A 22,589-nucleotide genomic window follows, 5' to 3' on the forward strand; every position below is an offset into this window, starting at 1 on the left:
TCACAAAAGTACAAAGTATAGTACAAAATACAATGTTGTCGACTTTGACATGGTTTAGTATTTTAATTATTAATTTTTGTTAAAAATTAGATCTTGAGTTGATTCTTCTTCCGTTAGAAAGTAGACTCGAATAGCTTCGATTCGAGTACTCATACGTGTAATTCCGACATCGGGAAGGGGTTCAACCAGACTGACAAAGTTGTCCGAGTGAGTGGACACGTTTTTGACGCGTTTTTGACTATTTAAACGCGTTTTACTATTTAAACGCGTTTTTAGCCAAATTTTTGGCTATTTAAGGACGTCCCAGGGGCTTAAATGATTCCTAAGTTGAACCAGAGGCTAGAGTACGAAGGTTTTGGAGCAGAGGAACTTGAGAGCTGTGATTTGAGTCGGGGGAACGTTCGCAAAGTGTTTTCGAAAGGCTAGCTAAGGAGAAAACCGTAAGGGGAGCTAACCTTGAGTCTTTTTGTTTCTGTATGATCTTAAATTTGGTATATGTTTAGGATTTTGATTCTCTTTATGATTTTAGAATGAAATTCTACTTCTGCTGTATTTTTTGAATTGATGTACGGTTTGGAATTGGGATATGCTTCTGTTTTGATGATTTTGAAGAGATATTGTTCGTATTAAGTATTTTGAGTCGGTGGAAGTTTTTTTTTTAGGTATACGTATAGATCGAAGATTTTGAATCTGTTTATGGATTTAAAAGGAGACTAGGTTTTTGATAGGAAATTTTGGATTGTACTATTTATCCGCTGCCTTTTATTTATATGTTTAGTTTAGATGTTTATAAGATTTGGATAAATATGGGTTGTTGATAGGAGATGAGTTTTTGGACGTCTAGAAAGTCTGTATGATGAAAGGAATAGTCCGTATAGCTCGGAAAGTGAATTTTGGTGATTCTGGAATGGTAAATTCGCTTGAGCAAATGAGCCAACTCGCTGGAGCGAGTTATGCGTGACAAATTTAGTGTTTTTGATGTTTTTGACGTTTTGGGAGTTCTGGATGTCCGTTTTGGACGTTCTTTAGGTCGATATGGGGGTTTTTGACCCTTCCGGAGCCATTGGTGAGGATATTCAATCTGTTTGAACTAGTTAAGGGTTCGAATTAATAGACCATAAAGAGTTATGTGTTAATAGGTGATGTTTCTGTGAGGATGTGAAATGTCTGAGTATGTAAGAGTTATTTTCTTAAGATATGACTAAAGATGATAATATGTTGACATGTGTATTTATGAATGGAAAGTGTGGAATAGAGTTCCAAGGAGGAACTCCTTGTTGTTTTTGTGTCAAGTACCGTACGTATGAATATAGGAACTCCGATTTAGGAGTTCATTCTTATGCTCTCAATAGTCTCGATCTCACTTAGAGAGAGAGCTATGTGGTGGAGAGTGGGAAATCCTTATCCGAAGATCCAGTTTGGGGGACAGAGTAGGAAGGGTGTAGCTTCAGTGGTTGTATTCATATCCGAAGATCCAGTTTGGGGAACATAGTAGGATAGAATACTTGAGCTAGCAAGTAAGTGCATCCATATCCGAAGATCCAGTTTGGGGCACAGAGTAGGAAGGATGTAGCTTCAGTTGTTGTATTCATATCCGAAGATCCAGTTTGGGGGACAGAGTAGGATAGAATACTTGAGCTAGCGAATAAGTGCATCCATATCCGAAGATCTAGTTTGGGGGACAGAGTAGGAAGGATGTAGTTGAGTAAAGTACCACTGTAAGTGTAGAACTAGCTAAGAGTTCAATATTCATACGATTATTCGGATGAGTGAGTCTATGATGATTATGGTATGTTTATTGTATTATTGAGTAATTTAACTTGTAAGTTGGAAATTTGGTTATTAATTTAATTGACTATAACATTTTATGTTGCATTAGCTCACCCTTGCTTTGTCTGTTGTGTGGTTGTTATTTTGCGTTATGTATTTTGTCTGGCGATGATCATCCGGTGGATGGGAGTAGAAGTTGGTGATATGTCGGTGGAACAAGCTTTAGACGGAGGATCGACGGAAGCTTAGTTATACGAATGAGATTTATATTTTTAGTCTCTGTTTTAAGCGTGAATTGTATTTGGTTTGAAATTTGAGTAAGGGATTGTATAATAATGAGGAAATAATCTTTTTGGTTTTTATGTATATAAAGCACACGACTTTGTTCAGAACCTATTCCCAGGGATAATATAATAAAATCATCAATAGTAAAAATTTAACAGTTCTAAATTGCTGGTATCTTTGTTTTCTATTGTTTTAACTTATATTAGTATAAAAAAAAATTGTATACATACTGGAGGTTTAACATGACGATTATTTAAAGTTGTGGCTTTTTATAGAATAAAATAATAGTTTGATATATTATTGCATAAAAAGTTTCTTATACCAGTTGAAAAGGTTTTTTTATATCAGTCCTAGAACCAATTTAGAAGGGAGAGATGTAGAGAGTATTAGACTTTGTATAGTGGTTCTCACATTAGTGTAGAAAGTTCACTATGGGATCGATGCTTTATGTATGACCAAACTTTTTATACCAGTTCGTTACCTAATTGATATAAAAAGTTTGACATTTTATAACGGTTAATTCTCTAACCAGTATAATAAGTTCCATTTTTTATACTAGTTAGTGTCTCAACCAGTACAAAACGCGTAACTTGTTATACTGGCTTACGCTTCAACTGGTATAGAAAGTGACTTTCTATATCAATTTGAACATTAACCGCTATATCACGTTTTTTTAATAGCAGGTTTGTATATGCTACCTACCTGCATAAAACTTATACACATTCAGTCCTAGAATAGTCCAAATATATAAAATAACGACTATACTTCCTACTATTTACACATCTAATAACACTTCATAACATTAGGAAACAATGAATAAATGATCTAATATTTACACAAAACTATTATATTGCACGTTTTCACCTTTATTCCTAACTCCTTAAATGACAATAGGGTTAATAAATCCATATATGTGATCATTCTTCCTCTCAATGCTCATACGATGTAAATACCTTAAACATTGAAAATGAATAATGTTAGAAACGTATTAGAATATATTCAAACTTCAAAAAAGTAAAAGTTTACTTATAGTAACCAAAGTTTTAATACTTATATACATAACATATTAGTGCCAAAGCAAACTTCAAAAACATCATTCTAACATATAATGCAAGTTGTCCTATTTGCACTATTAGGATAAAGAGAAAAGGCACCGGTTAGATTTAGTTATAGGCATCATTTTTACGACTGCGGCATATGTGGACGAGGTAAAAAGGCCAAACTTTATGACTTGGTTACGGACCGAAATAAGAAAACCATACAGGAATCAAACAAGAAACAACATACAATATTACAACAATGTTAAACCATTGATTGAACAATCTAAAACAATCAAAAGAAAACCATACAGGAATCAAACAAGAAACAAGACACAATATTACAATAATGTTTAACCATTGATTGAATAGAGTTTGACAAGAAACAACTAAGACTAATGAGAAGAAACTCAGAAGCAGAAATGAAGACACATCTCCCACCAATGACCAAGAAGGAGTATAGAACACAGATCCAAACCAGAGAACCGTCAGAGCAGCTGCAAACGCTACTGTCTAGGGCGGCAGCGACATTCGAAGGGGTGAGAGGGTAGCAGCGACTCGCGGTGAGGAGTTTGACGACAAGCGCCGCGGCGGAGACGACGGAGGGCTCGCCGATCTAAAGCGGTGGATCTGGAGCAGCGGATCTGGATCTGGATCGGTGGATCTCGCCGATCTGAAGATCTGGATCTGGAGCGGCGGATCTGGATCTGGAGCGGCTTGGCCCTTTTCTATTTCCGGCGGAGGTAGCAGTGCGAAAGCAACAACGGGGGATCTGGATCTGGAGCGGCTTGGCCCTTTTCTATTTTCGGCGGAGGCAGTAGTGCGGAAGCAGCAACGGCGGAGGCAACAACGGCGAAAGAGTGGAGTCGTTGGAGGAAGCACCACAGGCAGCAGCGGCGCGGCGGGGCACCAATGGGCCGAGCACTGGCACGCGGAGAGTAGGAGGAAGGAGAAGCACGCAGAGGAAAAATAGGAGAGCAAAGGAAGGAGAAGCGCGTATTAGGTTAAGTCTGAATAAAGTGGAGAGGTATAGGCATCGGTTGCCTAGTCACCCAAGGCAGTAGGGCCTTTTTTCTGAACTGGGTAGTGGTATATGTCTCGTGTCTTGAATTAACCGGTGCCATATCATTATTCTACCTCAGCTCTTAGATTAACCGATGTATATAACTTTATAGGCTTCGGTTTTCACATAACCGAAGCCTATATATCGAATTAAAAACCAAATTTTTTACTAGTGTTGTGACTTGAGGAGGCATTTGTAACTCTATAGGTGTCAGGAAGATCTTCGTTTCCAACACACCAAGTTGTTCTATAATTGTCTATTCTGACTACTATGGCGATTGTGGCAGTGATTTATTGACATCTTTCTCCCCTTGTGTTCCAACCTGGAATACATATTTGAAAACTTATATAAGATTAGTATACCCCAATAAAAAAAAGTGTGGAATTAAAACAATTACCTCCTTTACAATTGGTTTTGATAATCTAACTAGCTAAAGGATAAAATGTTTAGGAGCATGCCCTACTGTCTCAACCTATTGATTATGCACATAGACTCAAGCAGTAGCATCTCAATCATTTAAAATCATCACTCCATCATATTAGTTATAATGGTTTCATGGTGTATGGTTGATCCCAATGTATGCATTGTACCTAAGTTACAAAATAATATTTGTAAAATCACTAGTGCAAAATACACTTTTTATACCAAAATTTTATATCAGTTGAAATAAGCCAGGTATAGAAAGTGAAGCAGTGGTAGTATTATAATAATGACAAGCTTTTCTATATCGATTCCACTGAGAACAAGTATAGAGAGTGACACGGTGGCAAAACTAATAAATTACAAAGATTTTTACACTTGTTACACGAGTTAAGGAAATCTAGGAAGCATATAAGAGGATACCATAATTATCTAATATTACGAGTGGTGTGAATACTCAACTAGTCTAGGGTAACGAAAATTTATTTGTTGACTAGGGATACTAGGAGTGGTGTGAATACTCAACTAGTCTAGGGTAACGGAAAGTTATTTGTTGACTAGGGATACCAAGAGTGGTGAATACCCACAACTGCCTTTTAGTTTTAAATATAAGAGCTTTCCATACTAAACGATTGTTCATTAAATGGAAAACTCTTACAAACACTGTAGTGAATTAATATCCTATATAGCACGAAAAAAAGAATTCATTGACTAATATCAATTATAAAGTCGAGCGTTTAACAACTAGTTGAAAAATCATGTGCTCAACGAAGTATATAAGGAGGGTTGCGAAAAAGTTTTCCCACTAACACTATTTAACCTTCCCCCTCCCTTTTAGTATTTTTCAGGTACTTCAAGGAGGATGATGATGATGATTGAATTAGAAGATCCCTTATGTTTTCTCAAACTTTAAATTGATATACAAAGTTGTAGTGGAGAACAAGTATAAAGTTGTATTGATAAACTTTAGATTCACTTTTTTTTGTTCTAAATAGGATATCCATATGTTGTGACAAAAGTATATCATTATAAATATATACCTTGATCAACTCAAGCAACTCAAATAGATCGACCAACATCATTAGCAGCTTGATCAGGGTCAAAAACCCCATATCGGCTTATAGACTGCCCAAAAACGAGTTCTGGAACCTCGAAATAGAGGACCCAAATAGCTCAGACATAAAAGCTTGGTCAGCTTGGCCAAACAACTTAGCTCGGCAACTCAGAGCATGACCAACTTAGTTTCAAGAAGACAACCCAGACAATTCGATCAAAGTAACCCAAACAACTTGGACACCTCAACAATTCAATTACTAAGTACAGAAAGCACAACAACAGACAAAAGAGAACATAATATTACCCACAAATATATTCTAAATCACATGGCAATACCCAAAAATACATTCTAAATCATCCAGGACAACCCGCTACTGTAAGGAATCATCATGACAACATATATAGGCAACTAAGTAGTTCCTAGGAAAACAAGGCAATCAACTCGCTAGACACTTCATACATCACTATAGCATTATACAATAACCCAACACCCACAAAACATGTCATGGCAATAGTCAATCCTAACTCAGTATGATGACAAAGACACAGCCCAACACAACATGGTAATAAAACAAATAGCTTGAGTTCAATTATAAACCACTCGACCATATATCGACACCTCATGTTAAAGCTCCTAAACTACCTGGTGGAGCCTACACCAGCATGGAAAGCGTTTCAACAACTTGGTAACTACCAAAACCATCACAATATCTTGGGGATGATGCTTTTGTGTTTGAATACTTGATATTTGTCCAAAAGAAGTTTGGGTTCGGTAATAATCGATTATCATAAGTGATAATCGATTATTTGCACGTTGTTTTTTAGTTTCGTCATTGGAATAATCGATTATTTAGGGTGATAATTGATTATCGATTCGAACATTGTATATCTCGAAAATTGTTGTTTAAACTTATCTAGAATAATCGATTATCATCAGATGATAATTGATTATCCTAGAGTAGTTTTGCAAGAAAAGTGTGTTTTGAAGAAGAATGGAGGAGGGACAAGCTCCAAGGGCTGAAAAACATGACATTGAGCAGGGAATAGAACTGTTTGGTAGGTTTGGGTCAAATTGGACTCTTGTTTGATATTGGAGCATGGATATGTGATGTGAGGTATGTCACCCTAAATTTTGGGATGCCACTAGTTTGCAAAACTTTTGAAAATTTATCTCTCATACCATTATGGAAATACAAATTAAATAAAAAAAAATTATTTATTATAAATGAATTTAGAAAACTTCACAAATTCAATGTGACTATAAAGCATTCATAGAATATCATTACAAAGTTATTAACATTAAAATTAGAACCCCATAGCTCTCCCACGTATCTCACCACTCAACTTCGCTTTAGCTACATCTGTAACAACATCTACTTTCGTACAAGTACGATCATCACAGGTGGAAACCATAACCACAACATGCAAGGGTGAGCTAACAAAAAAAATCATATAAACATACATATGTATTAAACATCTACTTAGAATAAGACTTCGGAACAATACATATCTTTATACACTTACACATATCTTTACATGACATCACATACATCACCTCAAAAGTAATCATTAACAACCACCAATATCAACAATCAAAGTCACCAACATATAACCCTACAACTATTTCATCAAAGTAACCAAGACACACCTAAACTCACTCAGGCAATCATAAACTCATATCCAATTTTCCTGACACCATTCACTATATATATTGAATCACTTCCAGATTACTTGCATGCACCCAAAAGGTCAAGTGTCACCTCTCACTACTCTCTTAAAGAGCTTCACCGGGCCGGTACACTTTACCACACCATTACACAATGATATTTTCCACCACTCTCTCGAAGGCTTCACCAACAAGTACATCACTCCCATCACTCTTTTAAACCTTCAGCGAGCAAATATACACTCCCCACCACTCTCCTAGAGCTTCACCAGGCAAGTATATACTCTCTACCACTCTTCTAGAGCTTCACTAGGCAAGTATACACCCCTTACCACTTTATGTTCAGAGAGCTTCACTAGACAAGTACCCATGTTAATCTCACCACTCTTTCAAGAGCTTCACTGGGAACTACAAAGTAAACCCAATTCCACAAGAAATAAAAAATACCATACTCATAATCAAGCGACAAATATGTATGTGTTAGACATTCTCAAAACAATAATAAAACAATCATCAAAATGATGACTAGTCAACCAAAATCACCTAAAATAGTCAACATATACCAATACTAAGAACACCTTCTTACTTTCTAAGCACACCCATATCCAAACAAATAATTTTATATAACTATTCGAGTAGGTCCCATATCCTCCATCAAATACTACTATATTATATACATCTAAATGGGTCCCCGTGGTTCACCCACTTTTATCAAAACCCCATTTCACATGTCTCTCTACATAACAATAAATGGCATCTACCAAGGTGGTCCCACCAATAATCACTTTACCTTACTCCTTCTCTCATTTAAAGCATGAACCCCACCACGAAATATAAGTTAATCCTTCCATGCAATTTATCACACCAATTTATGTAACCTCTAACTGTTCTCTCTCACCTGTAACCTTCTCACTCATTTACATGCACCCACATCTTCAATTCCAAGCACTTTGGGACACACTCAACTAGCCCACTAGTTGTTTCAAGCCATGTAGCTAAACGTCTACTCTGGTCTTACATGAAACCATCTATCAAAATAGCTTCAAATGGCATGTAAAGAACATTATGTTGCACCAAACTTTTAAACCGTGACTAGAACTCTTGAAGACCAAATGCCCTATCCTCTACACCTGTTGACTACAAAACAAACGGCAAGTGAACCGGTCGAAGCGTAGCAAGTGATAAATATCGTTCTCTCCCAAGGGACTTGTGCAACACATGATAATTCTTTCATTCATAAATCACTTATACATCAAAGTGCACAAAATTACACAAGAAACTGTTTTTGGTATTTTATCAAACAGTTGGTGTGCAAGAAATTTAACATAGAGTATTTACAATAGTTGGACTTTGGTGTTGAAGGCACTTTGAAATGAATAGAATAGAAATGATATGAAAAGACATTGTTAAGGTTAGGTTTCACCAATTCACTCTTGTGCAAACAGAATTTCATCGCCTTTCCATCAATTAACTAAAGTCAATCCACAAAATTACTCTAGCCCTAATCCCTTAGGTGAAAGAGCCTAACTTTTACCTATTAACTATCAATCGCTTGACTAATTAACAAGCAAAACCTGCATTAAGAACTAGGATCTAAGACAACATGTGAATCATCTTCCATTCCTAGAATCAATGAACCACAAGGACTCCTGTTTCAGTTCTGGGTTCCATCTTACGTCCTCATAAAACCCCAAAATCAAGTCATGAACGTCCCCATTACATGCAAGCTTTAAGATTGGAAACAAGAATACTAGCAATTGATAGAAAAGGCATATATATATTCAAATCATTCAACAATTACACAAGATTGAAAGGCTACAACTAACCCCAACAAGATGGGTTTGGCTCTCCACTTCCATGGAGAGCCTTTAAGCTTACAAAATGGCCATGGAAGAAGAAGAAGAACCCAAAGAGGAAGAAGGGAGTGTTCCTACGAGCCCTAGCAGCCCTCCAAGCTCTCCTTTGAGTGAGATGCACCTCCAAAGAACCAAAGACCCAAACCCCTTCGCGTTTGTGGGTAAAATAAGCACAAATCTGCCACATCAGGAAAACTGGCGCCCAAGCGCGACCGGTGCGCAAAACTGGCGCCGGCCCCCCTCCTAGGCCGCTCGGGCGCGACCTCATCGAAAATCAACTTCTGTGCAGGTGGCGCTCAACCCCCCTGAACCAGGGGGCCCGGCCTGATTTTTCTGCACTGCATCTTTTTCTCTTTTTCTGCAGATGTGCTTGCTTCTTGTGGTTGGTTCAGCTCTATACATTGTTGGAGACTCTTCCAAGCACATTATTAGCTACAAAATAAGGGATTATAGATGAAATTACATCAAAGTAGCCCAAAACACAATTATTCATAAAACTAAGATAAATTAGAGGATTAAGCAAGTTACAAGCTAGAAAGGAGTTCATTTTGCTATTAAAATTATGCTTAAATAATGGTAAGAATTACCGTTATCAATACCGCAATAAACTACTCCAATAGTTGCACCATCACGTCCAGGCAGAACCAGCAACTTTAAATGGCACTACACCCAAATGACGTTAGACTAAGACCTGCACTACCTGTAACTTGTTCAAATTACTAGTTAAAAAAATAATATAAATCAAATATTAATAACACTTTTTTAATGAAATTTTGTCTATTGGTCTATTTCAAATTATTGGTTAAAAAAATAATATAAATCAAATATAGATAGCTCTTTCTTAAATAAACATTGTCTATTGGTTTCGTGTACTGATTTATAGTGCTTATTTTAAAAAGTGTTGTCTATTGGGCGATGTCTATTAATAATTTTGTACTAGTGGATCCAAACTTCCTCCGAACTATAGCTAACATCATCCTTCGCTTCTTCGGACACTCCACTAGTGCAATAAAGGGAAATGACACCGGTTAATTTCGCTTATAGGCACCGATTCTGCAACCGAGGCATATACAGGCGAGGTAAAAAGTCTACCTTTTTTGCCTCGGTTCTGAACCGAGACATAAAGATATATACTTTTGCTTCGGTTAAAATACAACCGAGGCAGTAGAGGGTGTTTATTTTTTACATTTTTGACTTTTGGCCTCTGCTCAAGCTCCTTGACGCACCTCCAATTATAGAAGCTTAATCACCCTTCAATGGCCAACTAGACCAAACAACAAGAGACAATATCTTGAGAGCATTAAAAAATGTACAATCCGACACTTAAATGTATTTCTGGTTCTTGAAACTCATAAACCTTTGTTTCATTAAACCAAACAAATTCTGAGATTGCTTATAATGCTACAAGAAGAAAAGCCGCACAACTTGCAGAAACCATCACATACAAAGATCCAACATCCTGCAAATGCATAATTTCTCCATCATCACCATCACTTTCTACAAATTATAGGTAAAATTCATGAATAATATAAAGTGTAATAGCAAGCATACCTTGAAGGAAAGAAAGGAGGAGGTTGCTGATGAAGTAAGTCATGTGAAACCTATATCATAAGCAATGCTACCATCTGGTTTGAACAATCCAAAGTTTCTCTCAAACGTTGGACCACGCTTCAAATTCTCGTTAAACAAAGCAAAAATATAAGCTCTCACAACCATCTTAGGCATATAAGGGGTACCCGAGGAGAGGTGGGAATCAGTGGTAGTTGAACTTGGCAGAGGTTGGAATCGGTAATAGAAAGAACAGGGGCGTGGTACACGAGGGTCTTCTTCATCCTCGTGGTGCGGTCGCCATGGGCCACAAGGCGGTCCTTTCCAGTAGCCCTTCTCGGTGGCGCGGTTGGTCCTGGAGCCATTTCCATACTTGCGGTCCATCACGCTGAAGAAGTACCATTCCAAGTCCTTCGTCTTCAGCTTCGACAGAGCTGAAAAGCAAAAACAAGTTAAAAAACACTTTGAATCCTTTGAACCAAACCCTATTGCTAACAATTCGACACCACAAAAAAGGGCAAAATGCTAACGAGGAAGGTCCCAAGGCATCAACCACTGCGATGTGTTGTATCCGGAAAGGTTTCCGGTGATCTTGGGCTTCAGGTTCAGGTAGAACACCACCAGCTCTTCGTTGGTGCGGTGGAATCGAAAGCCGGGACCCATAGGTGCCATGGATTGGATTCAAGAGAGATGAATCGCTGAGAGAGAAAAAGAGTGAAAGAAAATTGGGGATTAGAGCTTTCCGGTGATCTTGCGCTTCAGGTTTAGGTAGAACACCACCAGCTCTTCGTCGATGCGGTGGAATCGGAAACCGGGACCCATAGGTGCCATGGATTGTATTCAAAAGAGATGAATCGCTGAGAGAGAAAAAGAGTGAAAGAAACTTGGGGATTAGGGCTTTCGTTTATGATTGATGAAGAGGGAGACGGTGGTAGTGAGAATAGTCGGTGGTGGCGATGTCGACAAACGGCGGAGACGACGGCGGCGTTGGACAACGACGCTAGAGGCAGTGAAGGTGAGAAGAGAGGACGTTCAACCGTGAGAGGGAGAAGTGGAACAGTGGATTCGCGAAGAAGAAGCAATGAAGCAATGACGAAGTAGCAGCGCGAAGAAATGAACAAACTCTGAGAATTTTGAAGCTCTACAGCACCGGTTATGATCGAAACGATGCTCAAAATGAAAAATTGGAAGCCTATATGCTTCGGTCAGAAATGAATCGAAGCCGATGAATGTTTTGGCACCGGGTCTAAGTTCACCGAGGTGGCAGCTCAGGCTTTATGCCTCGGTTTTGTGGGAAACCGAGATAGTATCACATTTTAATAAAGTTGTCAGCCAAAAAGCCTGAGCTCGTATCACTTTTTCATAAAGTTGACATCTTTTAGGCACCGGTTCTGCATGCAATCGAGGCCTATAAGGTCCGGTTTATTACAAAATTGTCACCGCCTTGTGATAGACAACGGTTTGGTGTAAAGTGAGGTATATTGTGCGAGTTTAAAAGCAAAAATTGTACTAGTGCTCGTTCTTCATCAATATGCAAAACACCGGGAACAATGTCATTGGTTTGACCGTCTTCTCTTAAACACCAATCCCATCAAATCTAAAATCATACAAAACATAAAAAGATCATCATAATTTAATTACTTGGATCTTCTCGAATAGCGCCTTAATGGTTATTGACCTTAACTTCACACAAGGTCATTGTAAAATTCTTGGAAATACAACTTCTCTATCAAGGACTGCTAAACGAAGACGTTCAACAGCCCAAAGCTACAATAAACAACATTCTCTATCACATTATTATAAATACAATGAATTACAAATTCAACATAACATATACTGCAAATTGAACATACATATTACCTACAACACTACACTTGACCCACTTATGCTAAGGGAATCCAATAGTTCCCATTAACTAAATAGCAAATAGGCAAGATTTACGTTGTTCACTAAAAAACTATGACCATCATTCGCCCAATTATAGTTTGTTAAACTATCAATATTGTTTAATACTCTACAAGGCATATTACTTATTCTTTATTTTCTATGAAAATAAAATACTGCAAAACAAACCAATATATACAAACAACATATATTGTCTACATCATCTTCATCACTACCTATTTCATTCTCTTAATAATATCTTTAATGATTATTGCTTTCATACTAAGAAGTGAACCTGCAACACCACATAAATTCTCATCAAATTCTACCACAACTCCACCTGAAGGAAACCCCAAACAAATACATATATATCTATATATATATATATACATATATATACATATATATATATATATATATATAACTATTAAGGGAGCCGATCACTACATCACACGAAAGGATTGCTTCACAAATACGCAACGACTGGCATCTCCTTTAATAGAAGAGGGCAGATCTCTAAACTCCTCTTTATGTACATACTATTTGAAAGGTGTGTCTCCAATCCTTGAACAATGTTTATCCCTGAAAATACCATTTGTACTGGATGACCAGACGGTCATCCCTCTATGTTAAAACCTTGAGTCGGACGACCATCACAAAGGGATCCCTTAACGACCGTCAGGGACGACCAGCCGATGACGAATGATAAGCTGTTATAAAAAAGATTAATATAAATCATGGTTAAGGATAATGGTTAAGATTAATATAAGCAAATTATCTGGTGTTGAAATTCTGGCGCCATTCAGGAGCATACACTCTCTGTCGATACTGTTGACGGAACAACACAAGCACGAAACCATGAATCCCCATAGTTGGTCGTGGACTTTCATAACTTACAACCTCGTTACCTACGTGCAAATCATGCAAAAAACCCAGTTAGCATGTTATAATTGAACCATACACTTATACCAGTTCTTTCCCATGAAATTGCCTTTATCCTTTTGGTGGCTGGTGTCATTTGTCTCATCATACACGATTTAGAATTTGATGCCTCGTGGAATCTATTTCAATATCTTCCACGAGATGATGTTGTGCATCACACACAATATTTGTTCTTCAAGTATATAAAGAAACATGGTCCACATATACGATTCCAATACTTTTATACTCCATTTTCTTTCCTTCACACGGGCCCTTTAAATTCTAAACGAAACAATGTTCTGCATGATGTGATACATAGTTCCCAAAATCGAATTATAGTAATGCATACTTGTCGACAAACTACAAGATCGCAATTCCACAGCAGATTCAGATTGTTGAGTTTATTGGCTTTTATATATTCACCTTATAACTATTTTTGTTAAAATTTTATATCAACAAACACAGTGATAACATAAAACAATGAAATCACAAAATATTCTCAAACTATGTTTATTTTTATACTCTTGCTGAAATGAAATAATTATTGATAACGTCACTTATATGAATTCTAGAATTGTTGGATTATTTTTTATAATTAAAAACATAACAAATAAATAAATTAAAACTACGATAAAAACTAGCATGAACTAGATTGTAAGGACATCACATAAGTAACTAATTTTACATGCAGATACGAAAATAAATATTTATAATGCTTAGAAAGTTAATTTATATTTTCAACGATATATAAAATTAAGCTCTATTAGTTTTATATATGTTTTTGCTTGCACTGTTTCTCTATCTTTTAAACTAAAGCTTTAGTTATATATATATATATATATATATTAAAAAAGTATTAAGTGCTTCAACACAGAAAAAGTTCAAAAGAAACAAAATAAAGGGCTGAAAAGAATCTAGACAATCCAGACATTCATGTATTCTTAAGTACGCTGATAAAAGGTAATTATACATTAAGTTAACATTTAGCAAATATTTTGATGCTAATTTAGTGTTTATTCCAGTTATGGTAATTTAAAACTCAGCATACCAGATGAGTTAAAATGAAAAAAACTCCTTTCAGTATAAAAAAAGTTATATTCTACTACTATGGCATTGGGTCAGTCGACTTTATTATAATCTTAGACTAAGACACAAAGTCTAAAAGCATGATAAATCATGCTAACTGACAATTCCATTAGCACAGAGAATTAATATGAATTATCAATAAACTATTAATATAGTAATATTAATGCATTCATAATATTTATACGGACAGCTTATATTTTTTGTTTAGAGATAATAAGTTAGACTAAGAAAGACAATCCTAATTCATATATCAATTTAATTTTCAAGGAATTATAATTACTTTTGGAAATTCCCACGTAATTCAAAACTTAAACCTCTGGAATCCATAAATTTATCAAATTAAGCACATTACTGTTCTGCATATGAATATTTTACGAATACGTATAAGTGGGTTAAATTCACATTAAACTATACATTTGATGAGTTAATAAAATAGAATTCGTGCATTTTTAACCATATCTTTTTTTCTTCTTTTTACAATTGACTAATTATTATTAGAGGTTTTATTTATTTTTTTTTCAAGTTAACTACACACCAAAACTAGCGCCGGTAGTTGCTGGAATATCAGTCACCAACCTGCTCAAAATCCATTGAAAAAAAGAATGTTATTACAATGATATGCTACTAATGTCATGCTAGAAAATAATGAGTATGTCTTATTTACTCACCAATGAAGGTACTCCCTGAAATTAGGGTTACTAGGGTTGGGAGCATCAGGATCTACCAACACCTTTAACAGAAAAAAATGAACAGATTTGAAGTTAGAAGTGACGAAATAAATATCTGGAACTGTTTCTGAAAACCTTTATTATGAAAAAGGGTTTGGTGTTTTTAATGAAGAAGTTTTGGTAAACACTTTTAGGTTGTGTGTAACCAAATCCTATAAGAAGAAAGTAATGCAATGAATTACCAGAGTATAGAAGTTCCTGAGATCATCTCCACCAACACTCACTCTGGGTTGGTTTACAACTTGGGAAGGTTTAAGCTCACAACCATTGTTGACTTGTCTATTGCCATAGGAGACCCTAAAAGGAATGGAACTTTCAAAGGTGTCTATTACTTCCCCTATAACACGCCCAACCACAAGAGGATTCCTACTAGTACTAGGCATGGCTAACTAACTCACTGCACTGCTAAACAAAGATATGCCTTTGGCTCACACACATTTACTACACCCACAATGGTAGCTATTTATAGAGTGAAGGACAAGGAATGAGATATTCTTACAAATCTAGCATAGGAAATAATCTTTTTGGTTTTTATGTATATAAAGCACACGACTTTGTTCAGAACCTATTCCCGGGGATAATATAATAAAATCATTTTTAACAGTTCTAAATTGCTTGTATCTTTGTTTTCTAATGTTTTAACTTATATTAGTAAAAAAAAATTGTATACATACTGGAGGTTTAACATGACGATTATTTAAAGTTGTGGCTTTTTATAGTATAAAATAATAGTTTGATATATTATTGCATAAAAAGTTTCTTATGCCAGTTGAAAAGGTTTTTCTATATCAGTCCTAGAACCAATGTAGAAGGGAGAGATGTAGAGAGTATTAGACTTTGTATAGTGGTTCTCACATTAGTGTAGAAAGTTCACTATGGGATCGATGCTTTATGTATGACCAAACTTTTTATACCAGTTCGTTACCTAATTGATATAAAAAGTTTGACATTTTATAACGGTTAATTCTCTAACCAGTATAATAAGTTCCATTTTTTATACTGGTTAGTGTCTCAACCAGTACAAAACGCGTAACGTGTTATACTGGCTTACGCTTCAACTGGTATAGAAAGTGACTTTCTATATCAATTTGAACATTAACCGCTATATCACGTTTTTTGAATAGCAGGTTTGTATATGCTACCTACCTGCATAAAACTTATACACATTCAGTCCTAGAATAGTCCAAATATATAAAATAATGACTATACTTCCTACTATTTACACATCTAATAACACTTCATAACATTAGGAAACAATGAATACATGATCTAATATTTACACAAAACTATTATATTGCATGTTTTCACCTTTATTCCTAACTCCTTAAATGACAATAGGGTTAATAAATCCATATATGTGATCATTCTTCCTCTCAATGCTCATACGATGTAAATACCTTAAACATTGAAAATGAATAATGTTAGAAACGTATTAGAATATATTCAAACTTCAAAAAAGTAAAAGTTTACTTATAGTAACCAAAGTTTTAATACTTATATACATAACATATTAGTGCCAAAGAAAACTTCAAAAACATCATTCTAACATATAATGCAAGTTGTCCTATTTGCACTATCAGGATAAAGAGAAAAGGCACCGGTTAGATTTAGTTATAGGCATCGTTTTTACGACCGCGGCATATGCGAACAAGGTAAAAAGGCCAAACTTTATGACTTGGTTACGGACCGAAATAAAACGAGTTAGAAATATGCCTCGGTTCTTAGATAAACGAGGCAGTAACGTGTTTTTTTTTATTTGTTCAGATTTAGGACTCAATTCATCATGCCAAACAGAACTAAGATTTCCCAGCTAAAGAATCTAAAACAATCAAAAGAAAACCATACAGGAATCAAACAAGAAACAACATACAATATTACAACAATGTTAAACCATTGATTGAACAATCTAAAACAATCAAAAGAAAACCATACAGGAATCAAACAAGAAACAAGACACAATATTACAATAATGTTTAACCATTTATTAAACAGAGTTTGACAAGAAACAACTAAAACTAATGAGAAGAAACTCAGAAGCAGAAATGAAGACACATCTGTCACCAATGACCAAGAAGGAGTATAGAACACCGATCCAAACCAGAGAACCGTCAGAGCAGTTGCAAACGCTACTGTCTAGGGCGGCGTCGACATTCGAAGGGGTGAGAGGGTAGCAGCGACTCGCGATGAGGAGTTTGACGACAAGCACCGCGGCGGAGACGACGGAGGGGTCGCCGATCTGGAGCGGTGGATCTGGATCTGGACTGGTGGATCTCGCCGATCTAAAAATCTGGACCTGGAGCGGCGGATCTGGATCTGGAGCGGCTTGGCCCTTTTCTATTTCCAAAGGAGGTAGCAGTGCGAAAGCAGCAACGGGGGATCTGGATTTGGAGCGGCTTGGCCCTTTTCTATTTCCGGCGGAGGCAGCAGTGCGAAAGCAGCAACGGCGGAGGCAGCAACGGCGAAGGCTACAACGACGGTGAAAGAGTGGAGTCGTTGGAGGAAGCACCACAGGCAGCAGCGGCGCGACGGGGCACCAATGGGCCGAGCACTGGCACGCGGAGAGCAGGAGGAAGGAGAAGCACGCAGAGGAAAAATAGGAGAGCAAAGGAAGGAGAAGCGCGGATTAGATTAAGTCTGAATAAAGTGGAGAGGTATAGGCATTGGTTGCCTAGTCACCCGAGGCAATAGGGCCTTTTTTCTGAACTGGGTAGTGGTATATGACTCGTGTCTTGAATTAACCGGTGCCATATCATTATTCTACCTCAGCTCTTAGATTAACCGATGTATATAACTTTATAGGCTTCGGTTATGTGAAAACCGAAGCCTATATAGCGAATTAAAAACCACATTTTTTACTAATGTTGTGACTTGAGGAGGCATTTGTAACTCTATAGGTGTCTGGAAGATCTTCGTTGCCAACACACCAAGTTGTTCTCTAATTGCCTATTCTGACTACTATGGCGATTGTGGCAGTTGTGGCAGTTATTTATTGACATCTTTCTCCCCTTGTGTTCCAACCTGGAATACATATTTGAAAACTTATATAAGATTAGTATACCCCAATAAAAAAAAGTGCGGAATTAAAACAATTACCTCCTTTACAATTGGTTTTGATAATCTAACTAGCTAAAGGATAAAATGTTTAGGAGCATGCCCTACTGTCTCAACCTATTGATTATGCACATAGACTCAAGCAGTAGCATCTCAATCATTTAAAATCATCACTCCATCATATTAGTTATAATGGTTTCATGGTGTATGGTTGACCCCAATGTATGCATTGTACCTAAGTTAAAATAATATTTGTAAAATCACTAGTGCAAAATACACTTTTTATACTGAAATTTTATATCAGTTGAAATAAGCCAGGTATAGAAAGTGAAGCAGTGGTAGTATTATAATAATGACAAGCTTTTCTATATTGATTCCACTGAGAACAAGTATAGAAAGTGACACGGTGGCAAAACTAATAAATTACAAAGATTTTTACACTTGTTACACGAGTTCAGGAAATCTAGGAAGCATATAAGAGGATACCATAATTATCTAATATTACGAGTGGTGTGAATACTCAACTAGTCTAGGGTAACGAAAATTTATTTGTTGACTAGGGATACTAGGAGTGGTGTGAATACTCAACTAGTCTAGGGTAACGGAAAGTTATTTGTTGACTAGGGATACCAAGAGTGGTGGAGAATACTGCACAACCAAGAGTGGGTGAAACTCAACTAGGCAGTGTATCGAGGATACTAGGAGTGCCTAAGGATACTAGGATTGGTGAGAATACTTAGTTGTAATCTTGTTGAAGATTATAGTGGAACCCTCTATGGATAGAGGAGACTAGATGTAGCTCAGTTGGAGTGAGCCAATATAAAAATATTTGTGCATTTATTGTTTAATTATGTTTAAACCCTTCTCTTAAATACTAAACCCACAACTGCCTTTTAGTTTTAAATATAAGAGCTTTCCATACTAAACGATTGTTCATTAAATTGAAAACTCTTACAAACACTGTACTGAATATCCTAATTAGCACGAAAAAAAGAATTCATTGATTAATATCAATTATAAAGTCGAGCGTTTAACAACTAGTTGAAAAATCATGTGCTCGACGAAGTATATAAGGAGGGTTGCGAAAAAGTTTTCCCACTAACACTATTTAACCTTCCTCCTCCCTTTTAGAATAAGACTTCCACTACAAAAAAGAAGGGCATTACCGAAGGTCAAAAGCCCTCGGAAAATGCCATAAGCCGTCGGAAAAGGGTATTTACAGACGGCCAATGAGCCCTCGGTAAATCCCTTGTCGCTAACAATTACCGAGGGTTCTGCCCTTCGATAATTACCGAGGGCCATAAGCCTTCGGTAATTACCGAGGACCATAAGCCTTCGGTAATTACCGAAGGGCAAAAGCCTTCGGTAATTACCGAAGGGCAAAAGCCTTCGGTAATTACCGAAGGGCAAAAGCCTTTGGTAATTACTGAGGGGCAAAAGCCTTCGGTAATTACCTAACGTGGGTATTTACCGAAGGGCAAAAGCCTTCGGTAAGTTTGAGGGAAATGTAAAGAAAAATTGTATTTATGGCGAAACCAACAACATAAACAAACCTGCATAACAATTTTCAATCACAAACAGGCCTACATAATGTGCATCTCAAAGATGCAATCATTGATCAATATCCATAGAACATACATTAAGCTATAAAATATCCATTAATCCATAGAACATGTATTTATAGTTAAAACATAAAACAATCAATCTTAATGATGTATTTATAGTTAAAACATAAAACAATCAATCAATTTTAGATAACTCTATTCAAAAGATAGTTCAATTTGCTACAATAGATGTCAACATTCATTCGTCGTCATCATGATCTTCATCTTCATCTTCTTCTTCTTCATCATCGTCATTATCATCATCATCTTCTTCTTCTTCTTCGTCGTCATCATCATCATCATCATCTTTTTCTTCTTCTTCTTCTTGTTCTTCTTCCTCTTCTTTTTGTTCTTCATCACCTTGTATTGTTGCTTCTAAATCATCTCCACACCATCAGGGTCGACCAATGCGGTTATACGTTCAACTTCAATAATTTCTTGTGGTTGTGACATTTGTTCAAGTTGGTAGGCAACATCTTCCTCAACCTCATTTGGTCCAATCAACTAGGGAAGGAGGAAATATTAAAGTTCCAAAATACAGAGCATGTTGAATGATTTAGACCGTGGTATATAGAGGTCCTGGTGGATACAACCTCAGTGTCTCTTTCACTACTGCTTGAAGGTATACTAACTTATTCACATCTGACTCACTTATTTATCTTTCTTTCCTAATGTGAGTGCTAATCTCATCTTTTACCTTTTCTAATATAAGAGGATTTTTCAACAAGAAACATATCACCCATGTAAGAGTGACAGTGCTTGTATCCGTGGCACCCAAAATCAGTGCCTGCAGATCAAACGCAAATTCTATAATTAAGAAAGATGTTAGGCAAACAAATTTTACTTATAAATTAGTTTCTATTAATATTAATAATATAAGTAGCTAAAATTTTGGCAATAATATAAATTAGTTTCTAATTGGAGTATTGATTCTCTAATTTTCCAATTTAGCACTTTTAAATTAATTGACATTTTGTAAGACTTGGTTTATAAATTTGAATACCACTGGTACCATGTTATCTTAATAGATTTTTGTTTAGTAAAAGAAATCATTCAGTATGAATACATGAAAGAAACTAATGAGCTTTCAGTTAAAGTTGGAGTTTTTATAAAAATGAAAAAGATACCCATAGATAAACCTAGAGTAATTATCATATAGTTACTGACTTTTACATGTAAGAAACTAATGAGATTTCAGTTAAAGTTGGAGTTTTTATAAAAAGGAAAATGATACCCATAGATATAAACCTATAGTAATTATCATATAGCTACTTACTTTTAAACATGCCGAGGATGTTAAAGGAAAATAATATTTGGTAGTGTAATGAAATGTGCGGATTAAATATACGGAGGATTTGAAAGAAAAATAATATATAGTTGATACTTTAATATATTAATGTATTAAAGTAATACCCTTTTAACACACTAAACACATTAACATTTGAATTTATAAGATATAAAAAGATGCTAATAAAAACATAAATATGAACTTAGATGAAAAAATAAATAAATAAAGTACAGTACATAAGTGTGGGAGTGGATGACACAGTAGTTTGACAAAGATGGAGGCCAGAATTACATACATAGATTGATGCAAGCAAAGTCCAAACAAAAAATTGAATGGGGGAAGTGATAGGGGGCCACACCCATCAACTGTTTCACAAATTCACTCAGAGAAGAAATATAGACACATCCAAAATAGATCCCTCTGTCAACCATGATGCTTGTCTACATCACTTAAGGCTATATATGCATAAAACAGTCACTTCAAAGTTGTTATATACGCAGAAAGCTACACCAAGGTCACCTATGACTCTTAGTTACATTGTTGACTGGGACTTCATTACTAAATAGAGTAGATCTTAAGTTCAACATTTGCAGTTTGAAATAAACAAACACATATATAAGAGGGCTATAATAATTTATATAATGTTAGTATTTAATGTTATGAATGCACTTGCAGGATGATTCATACAGAAAAGAAAAACTTTCTATATATGCATAGATTCTGCATCCGAGAATAATAATATACACCTTAGAATGTGTGAACTCGTGATACTAAACCACACTGCACATTATTTCATGGAACAACACTAGCTTCTTGCAGATAGAATTATATTTTCTTTTTATTGACTTTTGGAACACCACATTAAGGTTTTTCCTCACTTTGTTCGATGATAAAAAGTAGGGTCGACCCTACTGTGAAATCTAAATAAAATACTTATTGATCAGTTGATATTACAGGAGGAATCAAATCATCTTTTTGTGGTACTGCACAAGAATATCTTTATCTCTCTCTCCATCCCATGAATATTGTAAATGTCAGTTTTCAGTACATATGATACATCAGAAATGACTAACCTACATGTACAAGCTCATTCTTTGCCCGTTACTGAGGGAACAAGGTTTCTCTATTCATTCCACCAACCTTTGGTTGAGGAGGTTTGAAGTATTGCTTCATTATGTTAAGCTCTAAACAAGTTCATTGAAGATGTCAAACATTACCAACTACAGTCAATTTTGTCTCTTAATGTCAAGTAATTATATCTGGACAATCACCAATTAGTATAGACAATCACCAATTAGTATAGACAATCATGGACAATCATATTAC

At 35.9% G+C, this 22,589-nt stretch overlaps 1 protein-coding gene and 1 long non-coding RNA gene across 2 annotated transcripts; one reads left to right on the forward strand and one right to left on the reverse strand.

The window, feature by feature from the left end:
• The first annotated feature begins 330 nt into the window (after window positions 1-330).
• Window positions 331-2,229, forward strand: LOC148197859 (uncharacterized). The gene is made up of 2 exons (XR_015786667.1): window positions 331-440; window positions 1,964-2,229. It is a non-coding gene; the product is annotated as an uncharacterized LOC148197859 (long non-coding RNA).
• A 10,078-nt stretch (window positions 2,230-12,307) lies between these two features.
• On the reverse strand, window positions 12,308-15,709 carry LOC148197860 (protein VERNALIZATION 3-like). The gene is made up of 5 exons (XM_088115978.1): window positions 15,503-15,709; window positions 15,261-15,322; window positions 15,128-15,168; window positions 13,400-13,493; window positions 12,308-13,295 (listed from the first exon to the last, which is right to left on the reverse strand). Exons 1-5 carry the CDS (start codon window positions 15,701-15,703, stop codon window positions 13,202-13,204), a joined length of 492 nt encoding a protein of 163 aa, XP_087972104.1. The 5' UTR covers window positions 15,704-15,709; the 3' UTR covers window positions 12,308-13,201.
• Window positions 15,710-22,589: the final 6,880 nt, after the last annotated feature.

The sequence above is a fragment of the Vigna umbellata genome, chromosome 5 (assembly GCF_029865625.1).
Source record: "Vigna umbellata cultivar VRB3 chromosome 5, Vumbellata_1.0, whole genome shotgun sequence".
Classification (NCBI taxonomy): Eukaryota; Viridiplantae; Streptophyta; class Magnoliopsida; order Fabales; family Fabaceae; genus Vigna; species Vigna umbellata.